The 19,275-nt window shown below is 34.5% G+C and overlaps 1 protein-coding gene across 1 annotated transcript in view; it reads right to left on the minus strand.

Annotated features, from left to right (window-relative positions):
* The window catches only part of USH2A (usherin), a 1,130,853-nt gene that overhangs the window by 865,951 nt on the left and 245,627 nt on the right, over positions 1-19,275 (minus strand). Inside the window, exons 16-18 of the mRNA XM_074222669.1 lie at positions 8,162-8,656; positions 6,579-6,848; positions 1,113-1,282 (exon numbers count right to left, since the gene is read on the minus strand). Of these exons, the coding sequence (XP_074078770.1) occupies positions 1,113-1,282; positions 6,579-6,848; positions 8,162-8,656 (935 nt within the window). The remainder of the gene's footprint in view (positions 1-1,112; positions 1,283-6,578; positions 6,849-8,161; positions 8,657-19,275) is intronic.

The raw sequence follows: 19,275 nt of genomic DNA on the forward strand, positions 1-19,275 counted from the left end.
GGTTTGAACCTGGGCAGATCACCTCATTTCTCAGGGCCTCACACAAATAAGACTAAAAGGATTGTGTCATCTTCAAAAGAGATAAGAAATTTTAGGATTTTTGTTTTGGAGATGCTATAGTGTACATATTTAGTAAAAGGTCACAAGGAACTCCTAGACCAAAAAGACTGGCAAAGTAAAAAGAAGCAAGAAAGCTATACTTTACTAAATCAAGAGAGTATTCTTTTTGAATATCTTTTACCAGTGTCCTTCAACTGCTATAGTAAGTCTCCCTTTTTTAAAAAAATCATCAGTTATTCTTATACTATATCTTTAAAAAACACTTATTTGTTTAAACCAAAATTGCTAAGGGATGCCATTCCTATAACTTTACCACTCACCATCTTGCATTTATACCTTGCACATCTTCAATAACTATGACAAATAAATTTAGTGAGTACATAACTGTGTTTTCAGAATCCATGAATAGAGTTTTCTGTGGTTATATTTATCAAGGAATCTTGTATAATCTTAACAAAAAATGACTTTATGGGAGGGGGACTTTAAATCTATATTTGGTTCTATCAAGTTAAATATTTTTTATAGATCAGTAAATGTAAATTCAATTCAAAAGCATTTATTAAATTCCATTTATGATCCAGGTACTCTGAAATATACCCCCTGGCACACAAAGGCAAAATAGAGTTAATGCCTGACCATCTTTTATTCTCTGTACCTTTAAGTCAACTATATGACTAAAGATGTGGTCTGATTTAAAAAAATGACTGTGAAAGTTTGCTCATTCTTAAATTTTTATCAAAGATATCTTTGACATATATGTAGATAATATTCATAAATATTTGAAAAAATAAGAAAAAAGGCATATAGGATTAGTGATGCTTTATCACCTTTTTTTAGGATAACAATATATTATTAACCTAAGTTGGCTAAATTTCAAATAATTAGCAAAAATTCATGCACAGAAAACTAAGTGTTAGACAAGAACCATAAGCCTTTATTATTGGACAAAAGCAGTAAAGAGAACTTTGAAATAAAGACAATACTCACAGAAAAGGTAATAATCTAAACACATCAGTCAACAACAAATGAACAATGATGGAAAATAATAGTACCTGTGAAACTTCAAGGAAGGTCAGCTGGTGAGATGTTTGTTTTGAAATCAAGTTGACTTTATACCCTACTATTTCTCCCCTTGTTGCATTATTTCCTGGTTTCACCCAAGATACATTTAATGAATATGGAGAAAGAGGCAAAATTGAAGGAGATGGCATGAAAACAGGAGCTGAAGACAGACAAAACATTGAGTAATGTACTTTGCTCTTAATTGTTTTATATTATGATTGCAATTTCAAAATGGTATTTATGCAATAATTCTGTTTTCTAAAATAACTTCAAATCAAACCCCTATTCATAAAAAAATAGCATTCAAATTCAAAATTCATTTTCCTATTGTTTTATGGATCTACAAATAAAATTATTTGTTGTATATAGAATCAAAATAAAATATTATCCTTATAACAATTTTGAAAATAAATAAATAAAATATGGCACTATGTATTACCTCGATAAGGGACAGAAAATTATTGAGGAAAAGTCAATGTAAATCCATACTTTTAAGAACATCTCAAAGAAATAAAGCTTGACTCACACCACATATCTCTGACCAAAGGAAAAGGCTTCATTGCACAAACATATTAAATGCAATCTTTTTCTGTGTAACAAGAAGACATGAAATTAATCTCCATCATTGTTAATCACGTGGTCTTCCTGTTTTAGGTATCTGAAGCAAAGTCACATTCACTTAAGTGGAAAAGCCTCAAAGAGCTAGTAATAAAATGAGGACAAGTCATAAAAAAAATTCTTAAGACAAAAAAATATTGCACTAAGACAAACTAGTCTTTCTTTCTGAAAAATTTCTGTTCAGAAACAAGTAAACTTGTAGTATCCTACTGCCCACAGTGACTTTTAAAAGTTTTAAATAAATCTTAATTTTAATGTTCACATATATACACACACATATATTCTTCTACTACCTTTGGTATCCTGATATGGATTTCAAAATGTGCTAACCAAAGGTGTATTACCAAAGGACCTCATCTCACTTCCATTAGCCAGTGACCCATAATATTATGAGGGTCCAGTATTGCATTTTCACCCATTACTTTTCATTCCTGACCTTGATTTTCCCCTTCCAGAATTCCATGCCTCATCACTTGTGATAGCATGGTTCTATTATTTGTCCAAGATGGTTAATAGTCATTAAGAGATCCTCAAGCACAATGAACATTCTGTTCATGAATATTCCCATGAATGCCAAAGATGACTATTTCCCTTGAAGGGTCTTACAGCTCAAATATAGATCAGGATCTGGGTTTCTTTGGGTATCAAGCATGGAAAGAGGAGGGATATATGTGTGTGTGTTTGTGTGTGTGTGTGTGTGTGTGTGTGTGTATGTGTGTGTTTCTTTGTACAGTGTTTCTTTGTACAGAAATTAAAATTTTTCATGTATGGAAAAAAAGAAGTTTCTATTTTTTTTTTACTAAGCATATTGTATTAGTAAAAATCTCTTATCCAAGCTACTCATCTTGAGAAACTGATTCAAAAATTTCTAATTGATTTTCTATTCTGGGAGCATTAGTTGTGACATGTAGGGTTGGAAGTGGAAAGATAAGTTAATCAACAACCATTTATTATGGACTTACCATGTGTGTCATACTGTGCCACACATTAGAAATATAAGGATAAGGATAAAGGGGTACTATACCCTACCTTTAAGCAGATAACTTTATAATCAGAAACAAATTATACAAACATAAATACCACAGAAATACACATATACCCAAACATATGTATATATTCATATATATATATATATATATATATATATATATATATATGCAAAGGCTTGAAGACGGGAGATGGAGTATCATGTACAAAGAACAAGAAGGTCACTATGACTGTCAATTTGAGGGTCAAATGATGCACAAGAAGATGAATCAAGTCATGAAGGGCTTTAAGTGCAAAATAACAGTTTGGCAGAAACAATGAAGAGACAAAGGAGTTACTTGGAGGAAGGAGAAGAGAAGTGGGATCAGAACTGGACTTGAGAAGATATTTAGAGATGAATTAGAGTGGGGAAAGGCTTGATGTGGGTGAGGAGTACAATAATTCAGAAGATATTGCAATAATCCAGGAAACAATGCAATTGTTAAAACAAGGACAGTGTGTATGTGACTAGAAAGAAAAGTACATTAGTGAGGGAGGATGTGGACATAGAAATCAAAAGGTTTGGCATCTGACTGGATATGCAAAATGAGTGAAAGTGAACGGTGGAAGATTGAACTGAGACTGAGAACATGAATGACTGGAAGGATTGGGGTACCCTTAACAGTTTATGGTAGCTCAAAAGAAAGGGGGTAGATATTGGGAGAAAGATCATTTCTGTTTTGGACATGTTGAGTTTGATATACCTAAAAGACACTGAGTTCAAAATATTCAGTAGGAACTTATTGATGCAAAATTTGAACTCAGGAGACAGACTAGGGTGGAGTCTATATTCATTTTGAAGTTACCTACCTGGGAGCAACCAAGTGGAACAGTGGATTAATGAGGACCTGTGTTCAAACCTGGATTCAGACTTTTATTAACTGTATAACATTAAGCAAGTCACTTAAGCTCAATTATTGAAGAAAGAAAAAAGAAAAGCAGAAAAAGGAGGAAAAATAAGAAGAGAAAAGAACAGAAAAGAAAAGAATAGAAAAGAAAAAAGAAAAGGAAGATGGAAGAAAAGGAGAAAGAAAGGAGAAGGAAGAGGAGGAGGAGAGGAAGAAAAGAAGAAAAAAAAGGTCATCTGTATGTAGACAAAAATGTGAACCTAAAGGAGCTGATGAGATCACTAAGTGAATAAACATAGAGATAAAAGAGAAGATCCAACATTGTACTTAGGGCACTGCAAAGGATACTGAGAAGGAATGATTACAGGTGGGAGGAGAACTAAGAGAGGACAGGTCACTCAGAAAGGAGAAAGTATCCAAAATGACACATTCAACATAGTTAAATGCTGTAGAGAAGTCAAAAAGGATAATTAAGAAAATGATATTATATTTGAAAATTAAGAGATACACTGAAAACTTTAGAGAGAGCAATTACAATTACTATCATAAGCCTCCTCTCTCTTCCTTTTGTGACAATGATTTTTCCCTGGTTTCCTCCTCTCTTTTTCTTTCCTGGCATTTCATGAACATCATGACTTCTAACTGTAAGGATCCTTGGTCCTTCAAGGCTATGGCCTAGGTTGGTTCTTTTCTCTTTTCTTTCACTTCAGAATTTCTTCATTTGAATTCAATTACTATCACTATACAGATGAGCTCCAATTAGGCCTCAGACAATAACTCTGTGACCTTGGATAAGTCACTTAACCCTGTTTGCCTCAGTTTCCTCATCTGTAAAATGAACTGGCAAAGGAAATAGCAAGCTACTCCAGCATCTTTCCCCCAAAAAGTCAAATGTAGTCATGAAGAATTGGATGTAACTGAAATGTCTGAACAGCAGCAGTGACATTCTAGATATAAATATTTCAAACTAGTCTGTCTCCTGGGTTGTAGTGCCTCATCACCAACTGACTACCAGACATTTTGAACTCAGTGTCTCAAAGGTATGTCAAACCCAACATGACCCAAACAGAATTCATTATTCTTACTCAAAAAACTAGGTACATTTCTGAATTCTAATGTTGTTGAGGATACTTCAGTCCTCCCATTCATCTAAAATCTCAATCTCAGTGTCATCCTCAAACCCTCACTCTTACTCATCCTAAATCAGTTGCCAAAGTTTGTCAATTTTAGTTATACAACATTTCCATAAATTTACAATTCTTTCCATTCACACAGCTATCATCTTTGTTCGGGTCGTCATTATTTCTTACTATCCATATTGTAGTAACCTCTTATAAAGGGTTGCATTTGGAGTCAGTAAGATTTGAGTTCAAATCTAGCTACAGATACTTATTAAAAGGTCCTGAGTAAATCATTTTTCTTCTGGCTTCCTCAGTTTCCTCAAATGCAAAATGGGTAATAATAGCATCAGTTGTCATGAAAAACAAAGGAAACAATACATACAGCACTTTGAAACTTTAAAGCTCTATATACAAGCTATCTTTTCATAGCTATCAAAATTATTTTCCTAAAGTACAGGTCTGAGCATGTCTCTCTATCTCTGTCTGTTTGTATGTCTGTCTCTCTCTCTCTCTCTCTCTCTCTCTCTCTCTCTCTCTCACACACACACACACACACACACACACACACACACACACACACGCCCCTCTAGTTGTTTCTAGGAATCATTTAAAATCTTCTCACATTTAAAACCCTTCTCACATTTAAAACCTGTCTCCTAACTTACCAAGCCCATGTTTTACACTCTATATATCTATAATTTATACATTCTGATCTATTTACTATGCCTTTCATACATTACTATGCCCCTCATACATAAAACTCTTCCAATCTAAATGCCTTTGTATTAACTATCACCCAAGCAAGGAATGTTTATCCTTCCTTCCACCTCTTTAGATCTCTGGTTTCCATAAAAACTCAAATTTACTCAAATACCACTTCTATGTGAATCCTTTTCTGTTTCCACCCCCCCCCCCCCCCAGTTATTAGCCTTTATCCCAAATTACTCTGTTTTGTGCATGTGTGTGAATTGTAGAAATACTGTTTTCTGTGTCTATATCCCCCATTTGAATATAAGCTCCTTGAGGGGATGTTCTTTGTATCTCCAGTACACAGCACAGTTCCTGACAGAGAGCAAGCACTTAATAAATATTTGTTAAATGACAGATGACAGTCTCTCATTTTAAGCTCTGTTGATCCTCAGATAAGAGAAGTATAATTCCATTACCAGGTGTGTGTAAAAAAAAAAACTTTTTTTTCAGAATTCGAGGACCTGAAGTGTTTTGCACTTCATTTGGGTTAACCTTCAACAGTACCAAGTGACCTCCATACCATGAGAGGTTTGGAACAGGATTTAATGGAGGAAATCATTCACGATTCCTTTTTCTCTTGTTGAAATAAACATGTGATTGCTCTTTTCTTCCCTCTCATTTTAAGCTATCTGGTGTTTTATTATACAAGGTATGATTAAAATATAATTACCCTGAATATGTAACTATCCATCTATCTTACCTGACAAAGAAAAATTATCAGAAGAGGAGACATCTCATATCAGAAAAGAGTAGAAGAAGATTGGGAAAGTAAGCAGTATTGTGCAGGAGAAATAGGATTGGATTTAGAGACAGGGAAAGAAGGAAGGAAGGAAGGAAGGAAGGAAGGAAGGAAGGAAGGAAGGAAGGAAGGAAGGAAGGAAGGAAGGAAGGAAGGAAGGAAGGAAGGAGGGAGGGAGGGAGGGAGGGAGGGAGGGAAGGAAGGAAGGAGGGAAGGAGGGAGGGAGAGAGAGGGTGGTAGGGAGGAAGGAAAATAGGGAGGGAGGGTGGAAGGGAAGGAGGGAAGGAGGAAGGAAAAGAAGGAAGGTAAGAAGAGAAAAAAGAAAGAATAAAGGAAGGAATCACTAATCGTTACCTGATTCTGCAGTTTGTCCAGATATCCAGTCTGAAGATACACTACCAGCCATATTCACAGCTACAACACTAAATTCATATTTGGTGTATGGCTCCAAATCAGTAATAAATGTAGTCGTTTTAGGAGGTGTTAGGGCATTTTCATTGGCTGATGCTGTAACTGTTTGAGGATTTAACCATCCACTAGTCTGGAAAATCTTACTTTCTGTCATCATTGGTTCATCACTAAATTGTAATCTTCGCATGTAAAGTTCATATCTTATAATTATTCCTAGAAATTGAAATATGCAAGTCAATGTATCTTATCAAATAATTTTATATTTTATAGTTCATTAAGCAATAAAGTGATAACTCTCTCTCTCTCTCTCTCTCTCTGTCTGTCTCTCTCTCTCTCTATCCCTCTCTCTTTCACACACAGACATACAAAGACACAAACAAACAAACTTTTGGTTCCAAAAGGAACTAGAACCTAGCTGGGAAATTAATTTTTTAGACAAATTTTGATAGGGATGTGAGGCCTTGGCATACTGCTGCATGTAGGAGAGACAGATACCATTGTTAGTCCAACAAAAAGGTAGGAAGGAGGGGGACAGACAAATCTATCCAGGATAATTAGCAGCTTGCTTGGTCTGTGGTCACTGGAGAAATACTTCTAACTATTCTCATAAAGCACATATGAAACTCCATTGTTTCTATGTTGCAGAAAAATTACAATTCTTGTTGGTGTCCTCTAATTTTGGTTTATGGGGCAAAGACCTTACTCTGCATATCATGGACAATGTAAAAGTAGTCACAGAAATTGCAATGAACAACTGGTAAAATTTATCCCAGGGGAAAAGCTAACATTTCTATTATTAAACAAGAAGAACTAATTCTGTTCTGGTATTTGACAACTGTTCCTCTAATTTGGGATTATAATTCTCTTTGGTTAGGTATTTCTTATAATTCTAGCTGATATGCCTAAAGATGATAATATTTTAGACATTTTCTGCTTGTTATCAGCAAATAAGTCTTAGAGTCTAACAAAGAAAAACTAATACCTCATTGGATCTTGCCATGAAAAAGTATGTAATGTTACATTACTAAAAATCTTAATATGCAAGTCTGGCCTATATAACCAAGGGCTCAATATAATCAACACTAAAATTAACTTAATGGAGTCAGCTACCCTATATGCATATTTTTTATTATTTTTACATCTTTTTCTTGCTTAAAGGAGAAAATTTACTGCATGTGGGTGACCTAACTTGTGACACAGTCAAATATAATGCATTTCACAAGTGAGTTTCAAATTATAAACATCATTCCTGTTGTGGCAGATGTCATTAGGAGCAAAGATAATACTAGCCTTTTAACGGGCAATTTAATTGAATGGAATTTTTGATTAGATTAAAAGAAACGCACTTGCTCCACTGACCAGGACAACTAATATCTTTCATCTTTTGAAATTGCTTCTCAATGACTATTCCACACTTGAGAACTTAACCATGGCTTTGCAAGGCATAATTCCAAATTTCTAGATTTCCATTCATATTCCACAATGGCACACATTTCTCAATGGTAATGATACCGTGAAATTCCTACCATTTGGTTCTTCTGGTGGATGCCATTCTACATAGAGTTCTGTGGAGCTAATTGTCTGTACTGTAGGAGGGTCCATTCCTTGCGGAGGTGCTTGAGCAGTAGTTATAATCAGAGGTGAGCTATGTAAGCACCCACCACTTGTACAGGCTTTAACAAAAAAGCGGTACTTTGTGAATGGAACTAAATTCCAAATGGTGGCTAAGGTGTCAAGACCTTCATAGGGACCACAAGGCTGAAGGCTATTTAAAGGGATGCATGACAAAATATATTTTTCTATAGGACCAGAATCATTTAAGGGAGCAGTCCAGTAGAGTGTCACAGAATATGGGCTAATAGGCATGATATAATTGAGGTTCAGGTTTCCTTCTGGTGTCCCAGATTGTGTTCTGTAAGTCACAGTTGCACTCCTTGTTGAACCATGGACATTGGCGGTCAAGATGTAATAGGAATAAGATGTATAAGGTGACAAAGTAGTATCTGAGAAATTCTGAACACCTGGAATAAAGAAAAAGAATACAGTTACATTCAGTAAGTAGCCAGGAGTTCATATTCAATTGTCTTTCTGATATCCAAGGGCAGGCCAGTCAGTATGTCAATAAGCATTTCATCCTACACACTCTGCGAAGGACTGGAAACACCAAGAAAAGCAAAAATACTTAAATGGTTCTATTTACTTGTAATCATAACACCCTGCCAATAATATTGAAATGTAGTTTTCCCTAATTGAATATTTCTTAAATATTCCTTATTTTTACCCTATAATGGAGAGTGGGGGGGGGAGGGGAGTCATTAGCTAGAATGAAAACTATATAAATATTGCCTTTTCTACATTGACAGTTCTAAAAGAAACAATAAAACAAAACCAAAAGGGAAAAAAATGAAAAATAAGTCCCTATTTCTTGAAATTTAAATAAATACTTGAAACACACTGGAGGAAACAAAAGAACCAAGAACCTGCACAACCAGAATTATTGCTGTGCTCCAAAGGAACTATGCAAAAAATGGAGGATATCGGAAGGAAGAGGATATTTATTAATATTTTTAAATTCAGTTCATCACATAATTCATCATTTAAATATTTTTACTATCATTCAATCATAAGGTACAAAAATATGGTTATGGTTCTTGCTTATTAGCATGTTGTTTGGACATTCCTCAATTCAATTCAGTATAGATCTATTAAGTTCTTATTATATATGGAGAAAGTCCTACATGTTCCAAAATATTCATAGTAGCTCTTTTAGTCATGGCAAAGAAGTGGAAATTGGGAGTTGCCCACCAACTGGGGAATGGCTAAACAAGTTATTGTACATGAATACTATGGAATACTATTGTTCTAAAAGAACCCATAAATGATAAGACTCTAGGGAAGTATGGAATGACTTATGGAATCTGATGCTGAGCAAAAGGAGTAGAACCAAGGGAACAATGTACACATAAACATTATGAGATGAACGACCTTGATGGAAGCAACTCCTCTTGGCCATCCAGAGAGTTAGGACAACTATATTTGACTATCTATAGACTGTATTATTACCATCCAGAGGAAGAAAAACAAAGACATACACATACACAGAAAAACAACCCTTCCAAATTCAAAGAACACTTTATAAAAATTATCTGTTATGTATCTCTTTCTCTTAATCCTAATTCCTCATGCCAAAAATTACTAATTTGTAAACATGTTTATTAAAATATGTATGTAAAATGATAACCTGACTATTCCCTGCTGAGGGAAGAGAGGCGTGGTAAGGGAGGGTGGAGAGAATTTTTTTTTATTTTTTTTTCAAGGCAATGGGTTTAAGTGGCTTGCCCAAGGCCACATGGCTAGGTAATTATTAAGCATCTGAGGTCGGATTTGAACCCAGGTACTCCTGACTCCAAGACCGGTGCTCTATTCACTGCATCACCTAACCGCCCTGAGGAATTTTTTAACTTGGAGATTTGCATGTTCAAATGGATGAAAATAAATTAATTTTTAAAAATTGACCTTGTAAGAAAAAAAGTTCCTATTATATGAAATTCATTATCCTTTGTGTTTCTCATTAAGGTTAATAAAAACACAGATAAAACTATAAATTGTAGGAAGAGTTTCAGGGGGAAAAGGAAGGAATTTGAAGAAGGAATTAATACTCATGTTTTCATTCACATCCTCATAACTCTCCAAATATGTTTGCTATTATATAGTCATAGTCATGGTCTCTCTCTCTTTCATTAAGTCTCTCTCTCCCCAAACTCTTCCTTCCACCAATGGTGAATTCATATTTAGAATATATTTTAATCTTTTTTATCCATCAATAAGCATTTATTAAGCACTTTCCAAATGGTTGGTACTATTAGAAACAGAGGGAATATTAAAACAGGAGCAGCTAGGAGGCACAGTGGATAGAGCACTGGCCCTGAGTCAAGAGGACCTGTGTTCAAATGTGATCTCAGACACTTAATTGCCTAGCATTGTGACCTTGTGCAAATCATTTAGCCCCATTGCCTTACCAAAAAGAGAAAAGAAGAAGAAGAAGAAGAAGACATAAAGGGTAAGACTAATTAATTTATTAAAACAGCATTTGTTGCCAAAAAAAAGGATAGTCTATTGGGAGGACACTGTGCTAAGGAAAAGATATCAGTTATCACATAAACTTTATTAGTATCACATAAAACATTTATTTTTAGAATACCATTTCTTACACCATTTGGAACTTATTTCTATGTATTTGATTCTTAAAAACTTTTGAATGACAATGCCACACACAAAGGCCTTTAAATTTCACAATTTAGAAGAGTCAAGTTATCTTAAAGAACAAACATTCCAACTTTCTCATTTAACAGAAAAAAAGAAACAGAATCTGACAAAAAAAAGACATCTCTTATATTTAGCAAAGTACAATTCCAGCATTTAAAGAGTTTACAACCTAATGGCTTCTTGGGGAATGAGTTTATTGTAAAAAAATATAAAGAATAATAATAAAAACAAAAATAAAGAGATAATTGGACTGAGTCAAGAGATCTGAATTTCAATCTAGACTTTGCTCATAAATTCCTGTGAGAATGCAAGCAAATTACACCTCCTCCATAAATTTGTTAAATGAGGAAATTAGGCTGGCTGTATTCTAAGACTCTTAATTAAAAGCATTAAACATATATTCTAGAGACTATATGTATCTGAAATGTATTTATATTTACATTGTTTCCTCCATTAGAATATAAGCTCCTTAGGGACAGCATTTTTACTTTTCCTTTTTCCTCAGCACTTAGCAAGGTATCTAACCAATAGTTAAGTGCTTAATAAATGTTCCTTGATTGATCCTAAAGATCTGTGAAATATATATATATATATATATATATATATATATATATGTATGTATGTATGTATATATATCTGAATGGATTCTAAGAACCTGTGTTTTAGAATGATCTGAATGTTAATGCTGACATTATTATTATTGCATTCTAGTTTCATGTATCGCTCCTCTGTAGAACTAGTCATTTACAGTATAATAAAAAATACTTAAATTCATGTTTTACACAGTAGCTAAGTTGTCTAATTATGATATTTCACTAATCAAGAAACATCAAAGGAACCCCATCATTTCTAGGATAAAATACCATCTACCATGGTATTTAAAGCTCTTCCAAGTTAAAACCCAGTCCACTTTTTTCAGGAAACACAGTTTCCCTTAAACTAGGAGTGGGGAACATCTCGCCCACAGGCCACATAAGGTCCATGAAATCATTTGCTCTGGCATTTCCAAGGCAACCACAAGCAGGACTCAAGATTCAATAAATCTAGGATCTTTTTAGGGGTGAACTAATTAAATGTTTAATCAAATATAGCAGGCTAATTTTTAAGTTGGCAATTGTATAATCTGCGAATGATGTTCTAAGTACCCAAATGGCTCTAGGCAGAAAAAAGTTCCCTCACCCCTGCCTTAAACACTTTTGTCTAGTCCAGTTGGCCTACATTGCTCTCCATAAATAATATCCATCTCCCTACTCTATGTTTTTACAATGACTATCTTCCATAATGGGAATGCTCTCTCTCTTCACCTTCCAGGTCTTTTCCAAGACTTATCTTGAGTGCTACCTCCTTCAAGAAATTTGAGTTGTTAGTACTTGACCCAAAACTTAGGATATATTTTGTACTTTTTTAAAAAACTTATTTGTGAAGATAATAATATTTCTTATAAAATAAAATCTTCTTGAGGTCAGGGGTTTTTCCTCTGCCTTGTTCAATGACAAGCATATAGCAGGCACCTAACAAATACTTATTAATTGACTGCTTAAACAGACTGAAGAGAAGAACAACATAGGACTTTTAGTAGATGTCAAAAATGGTAGTAAAATAGAGAAGCCTGGTACTCTACTCTGTCTCCTTTTAAAAGAGCAAAACGGTTTCACTGATTTTGAAACTATTGAAGATCTCTTAGTGATTGTATTTTTGTTGATCGTTGATCTTTTTGGTTCAACAAGTATTTTCAGCCTCCAATACATTCAAACTGAAACTCTACTCCTTAATCAAGCATATAATGACCTGGATAACTAGCTGCAATCATTGTATTAGTAAATCTGATAAATGGAAAAAAAACAGGTAAAATCCTTCTATAGCAATGATGGTCAGGCACCAGACACTGCCAGATTCCCTGCACTTTTTTTTATTTGGGATTTGCACAAAAAAAATGTTAAGTCTGTGTATACACATGCTGTGGACTGACAACAAATCTAGCAAAAAGATTATGATAAGGAAAAAAATGCAGAGAATCTCAATTTCACAATGTTAAAATTTAAAGCCTTCAATAAGAGCCCAAGGGACATCCAAATGTTTAATTGTTTCCATAGCCTACAGAGTACTCAGGCCTTAGACAGTATAGAGAAAAACATACAATGATTACTATGAGGTTCTCAGAGTTCTTAAGAATCATCAAGGATATGCAATTAGCAGAAATATTGTCTGTTAGACAAAAAAGTAAAATATATACACTGTGATAATACTCATAGTCAGGAAACATTTGAAAAGTTCTTCATTCAATTAGATAATATTCAACAAGTATTTATTTTCAGTAATTTCTATATGCTAGGCAATATAAATGGCTTTCAAAGCTCTTCAGAACTTTGTCCCCCTTTACCTTTCTAATCTTTTTACACTTTATTCCCCATCCCAGTTCAAACCCTATGATGTAGTAACCCTGGCTTAATTGCTATTCCTTATATAAGAAACTCCAACTTCCAGCACTGGGCATTTTCACTGACTTTCCTCCATATCTAGAAAACTCTTTCTCCTCATCTCTGTTTTCTATACTCAATGTATGTGTGTCTATGTGTTCAGCCATTTCAGTCATGTTTAATATTTTGTGACCCTAATCATGGTTTTCTTAGCAAAGATATTGGAGTGGTTTGCCATTTCCTTCTCCAACTCATGTTATAGATGAGGAAATAGGCATACAGGGTGAAGTGACTTGCTCAGGGCTACAAAGTAGTAAGTGTTTGAGTTCAAATTTGAACTTAAGAAATAAATCAACCTGACTCCAAGTCTAGCACTTTACCCACTGCACTGCATAGCTGGGTCCTAGATTCCTCCAGATTTCAGATAAAATCTACAAGAAACCTTTCTTAATCCCCCTTAATTCTAAACTCTCCCCTCCATTGATTATTTCCAATTTATACCATTTATAGTTTGGTGGTCATAGTTTTTACATATTTTCTCCCTCCTTAGATGGTGAGATTCTCAAGAGCAGGGACCTTTACCTTTCCTCATAACTGTAGCATTTAGTATGTCTAACCCTTAGAAGGGATTTAACTAATGTCTAGTATGAATTTATCACATGCCAAACACTGTGTACTAGGAATATAAATACAAGTCAAAAGAAAATTAATCTTTACCCTCAAAGACCTTACATTCTAACAGGGGATGAGAATATATAAAAAGGAGTTGAAAATAAAGGTGTGGATGGGGGAAGAGGATTTTAGAGAGTCAAGAATGGAGTTGGGAAAGTAACCCTGGAACGTTTCTCAAAAATCAAGTTCCAAGTAGAACTCACCAATGGAGGGAGAAGGCTTCAAAAGCTTTGAGACCTTCTTGGGTAAGAAGATTACAGAGTTATAAGAATCTTCCCCAGGTGAAAAGACAATTGAGGCATGGTAGGGAAATCAAAAGAATCAAGAATAGAACCAAGAGATTAGTTAAAAACATGTAAAGTACAAAGGGGTATTCTTATTTCACTAGGAAACTGAATGATAGAAAGACTCAGGAAGAGGGGAAGAACTCATAGACTTTGGAAATTACTTAAAAGACATAAAACTTTCTGTAGATTAAGGGTTCTTAATTATTTTTTGTTCTAAATGTTATCTGTAACAATAGACTACTACTCTGAATAATGTTTTTAAATGCATAAAGTAAAATACATATGATTATAAAGGAAATCAATTGTGTTCAAATATAATGTTTAAATTTTTTCTTTAAAAAGGTTAAGAACCCTTGCTTAAGAAAGTCATAAATGGAGTAAATAGCTTCATGAGAACCAGTATATGATGCTGTGAATCCACAGGTGACCACCAAATAAAGGGTCAGAGAAGGAAAAGAGTGATGGTAATTGATTAGCTCTTGTTTAGAGGCTGTGAGACAGCTATTTGTCAACTTGACATGAACAATAGAAGTTCTCTGTCTTTCTAAAGCATACAACCAAGATATGATGGAGAACCCCCAAAGAATTCTCAAAACTCACAACTGCTAAACACTTGCATTGATCCATGTGGGAATACCACCAAGGAAATAGCACTGAGTAGAGAATCAGAGCAGATGAGTTCAAATTCCTTCTCAGATACTAAACAATGGGAAAATCATTTTATAGCTCTGAGCCTCCGTCTCTTTATGAAATGAAGAGATTGAACTAGATACATAGATCAAAGGATCATAGATATATCTGTCACAGGGACTTGAGATGAAATCTATTACATGCCTCCTCATTTTATATATGAGAAAATTAAGGTTTAGTAAGACTAAGCGACTTGTGAGTTATTAAGCTCTCCTGGCCTTCCCTCAGAATTGATATGAATCAAACCTCTTAACAGATTTTGGATCAGCAAAACCCACAAAAAAGAACAGAGGGAAATATCTTCCAGCAAGGTCTGTCAAAGGGGAATGTGGGCATGTGCAAGGCAGAGAGCAGAGACCCAGTGCACAGGCTGCAGGGTGAGGCAGGCGACTAACCTGAGAATTATGATGATGAGTGTGGAAGTCTTTGTGGTATGCAAGGAGGGCAGCCTGGGAGAGCTCCAGCATGACTGCTCAGGATACCCATTTAGGTAGCCTTCTGGTCTGGACAACCCAAACTGTGAGCTCCCAATGTTCCCAGAGAAGCCCCAGAATACCTGTAGGAGGGCATGATTCTTTCCAGTATGAAAACAGAAACAGTCCCAGGTCTTCTCACCTTTCCCTAAGGCCCAAGGTGGGCAGCCAGAGAGACCCTCTCGTGTTTCCAGTCCTGACAGCCTGGCCTAGTGACTGGTTGCATGAGAACAGCCCAGATCGAGCCCCAGACCAAGGGAGTGGGCTTTGGACATGCCCCGCACAGATAATCAGGAGAAAACTTCTGGCTTTCCTTACTGGTTGGTCTACTGAGTAACTTCCCGGAGTTTCAAGACCTCTAGGGTTTTCAACACCAAGGTCTGAAAACCAGTTCTTCCCTCAACACAAGATCCTAAAGAAGCTAACAACCCAAAATGATAAAGGTCAGCTCAAAGCAGGGTTTATTAAATGTTACATTGGAGATAAGAATACTATCTCAGAAAAGGAGGACAGAAGGCACTATATGTGAAGCTTCAGAGGAGAATACAAATTGGTCTCCAGCCAAAAAAAACCTTAGAAGAGATCTTAGAGGTGTTTAAAAATCAAGTGAAAAAAATTGGGAAAAGAAATGCAAGAAAAAATTAGCACTTTGCAAGAGAAAATTAGCATATTACCACTAAAAATGACAGAAGAAAACAAATTCTGTAAATATGCAATTAGACAAATGCAAAAAGAAAATAATTCCCTCAAAAACACAATTGGGCAAATAGAAAAAGATAACAACTCCTTTAAAAATAGAATTGACTAAATGGAAAAGGAGATATAAAAGCTAAGTGGAGAAAATATTTCTCTGGAAAATAGATTGGGATCAGTGGAAGCCAATGACATCCTAAGACACCAAGAATCTGGTAAACAAAATTAAATGAATTGAAAAAAATAGAAGAAAACGTAAAATACTTCTTTAGTAAAACAACTGACCTAGAAAATAGATCCAGAAGAGACAATTTAGAATCAGGACTATCTGGAAACCTTGATCACAAAGAAGAGCCTGGACTCCACTCTTCAGAATATAGTTAAGGAGAACTGTCCCAATATCTGGGCAAAAACAGGCAAAATAGTCATTGAAAGAATCCATCAATCCCCTCCTGAAAGAGATCCCACCAAATTGTAAACAACAAGGAATATTATGGTCAAACATCAGAATTATCAGATCAAGGAGAAAATCCTGCAAGTGGCCAGAAAGAAGTAATTCAAATACCAAGGAGTCACAGTCCAGATCACACAGGACCTGGGGCTGCATCAACATTAAAGGAATGAAGGACCTGGAATATGATATTGTCAAAAGCAAGGGAGCTTGGCATACAATCAAGAATCAACTATCCAGTAAAACTGAGCTTTCTCATTTACGGGAAAAGATATTAATGAAATAGGAGACATTCAAACTTTCCTGATGAAAAGATCAGAACTGGACAGAAAATCTGATCTTCAAACAGGAGACTTGAGATACTTGAAAAGGCAAATAGGGAAAAAGAAAAAACTGCTAAAATTAAATTGGTTACATCCCTACCTGGGAGGAAGATTCTCATAACTCTTTAGACTATTAACTCTATTACAGGGAATATACTTAGACTGAAGGTATAGACATTCATGGTTTGTCCATGACTTTGATGGAAATGCTTTAAAAAACATTTCATTACTAAAGGGAAGGGAGATTGAAAAGAGATAGAAGGAAGGGGGAGTTTGAATAAGTTAAATTACATCACATGAAGAGGTACAAAGGACCTTTTATAATAGGGGGAAGAAGGGAGGGGGTGAGAACCACCTGATTCTTAGTGACATTTAATTTGACTCAAAGAGGAATTAACAAACACACTCAAATTAGTTTACATTCAAGTATTAGGAGAGGAAAAGGATGGAGGGAAGAAGGACTGATAGAAGGGAGGGAAGGAAGAGGAAAAGAAAAAGGGGAAAAAAGAAAGGGAAGGGTGGTGAAAGGAAGTGGGAGATGGTATTCAGAAGCAAAACAGGAAAGGAGGGGGGGAATACAAATGGAGGAATGCTAGCATGGAGAGCAATAAAGATTAGTAATTATAACTGTGAATGTGAATGGGATGAACTCTCCCATTAATCAGAAGTAAATAGTAGAGTGGATTGAAAACTAAATTCCTACAATATGCTGCTTGTAAGAAACACATTTGAAACAAAGAATTACACAAAGAGTAAAAGTAAAATGCTGGAGTAGTATGTATTATGCTTCTGCTAAAGTGAAAAAAAGCAAAGGTAGCAACCCTTACCTGAGAAAAAGCAGTTGCAAAAATAGATCTCCTTAAAAGAGATGAGGAAGGAAAGTACCACTTCCTAAAAGATACTAAAGGCAATGAAAGAATTTAAATTCTAAATACATATGCACCAAGTGACATGGCATCCTATTCTTAGAGGAGAAGCTAAATGAATTATAGAAAATATAGCAAAACTCTACTGGTAGAAGAAAGTTAAGCAGGTGAATAGAATATTAGATGATATACCTCTGGAGAAAATGGGGATAGAAAAGGATATACCTTTTTTTCTGCGGTCCATGGCACTTACACAAACATTGACTATGTATTAGGGCACACAAACCTCATAATTAAATGCAGAAAGGAAGAAATATTGAATGCATCCTTTTCAGATCATGATGCAATATAAATCATGTGCAATGAAGGGACTTGGAAAAATAGAGCTAAAACTAATAGGAAACTAAATAACTTAATTTTAAAGAATGAATGGATCAAACGACAAATCATATAAAGAATTAATGATTTCATCCAAGATGATGAAAATAATGAGACTACACATCAAAACTTATGGGATACAGCCAAAGCAGTTATTAGGAGAAATATTATACCTCTAAATACTCCCATGAATAAAATAGAGAAAGAAGAGATCAATGAACTGAGCATGCAACTAAAAATATTTAAAATCTCCAATTAAATATCAAATTAGAGATTCTGAAAATTAAAGATGGAATTTAAAAAAATCAAAAGCAAGAAAACTATTGAACTAATAGATAAAACCGAGAGTTGGTTTTATGAAAAAACCCAGTAAGATAGATAAACCTTTGTTTAATTTGATTTTTAAAAAAAGAAAGAAGAAAACCCAATTGCTATCAAAAATGAAAAAGTGAATTCACCACCAATGAAGAGGAAGCTAAAGTAATAATTTGAAAGATTTTTTGCCTAACTGTATGCAATAAAATTGATAATCTAAGTGAAATGGATGAATATTTACAAAAATATAAATTTCCCAGGTTAAAAGAAGTAGAAATTAAATACTTAAATAACCCTAACTTAGAAAAATAAATTGAACAAACCATCAATTAAGTCCTTAGGAAACAATCTCCATGGCCAGATGGATTCACAAATGAATTCTACAAATATTCAAGGAATAATTAGTTCCAATTCTATGTAAACTATTTTAAAAGTAGGTGAAGGAGGTCTGCCAAATTCTTTCTATGACACAAATATGGTACTGATACTTAAACCAGAAAAATCAAAACACAGAAAGGAAATTATAGACTAAATTCCCTAATGGATATTGCTGCAAAAACTTTAAATAAAAATTAAATTTAAGTAATTTATTAATTTATTAAATAAAAATAAATAAAAACTTTAAATAAAATATTAACAAAGTGACTGCAATATATTGTCCTAGTGGCAAATTGCTATCTATAATCAAGCAAGATTTCTACCAGGAATGCAGAGTTGGTTCAATATTTGGAAAACTATTAGCATAATTGACCATATCAATAACACACCTAACAGAAATTAAATGATCATCTCAAAAGATGATAAAAAAA

Source organism: Macrotis lagotis, chromosome 2 (assembly GCF_037893015.1).
Source record: "Macrotis lagotis isolate mMagLag1 chromosome 2, bilby.v1.9.chrom.fasta, whole genome shotgun sequence".
NCBI classification, from domain to species: Eukaryota; Metazoa; Chordata; class Mammalia; order Peramelemorphia; family Peramelidae; genus Macrotis; species Macrotis lagotis.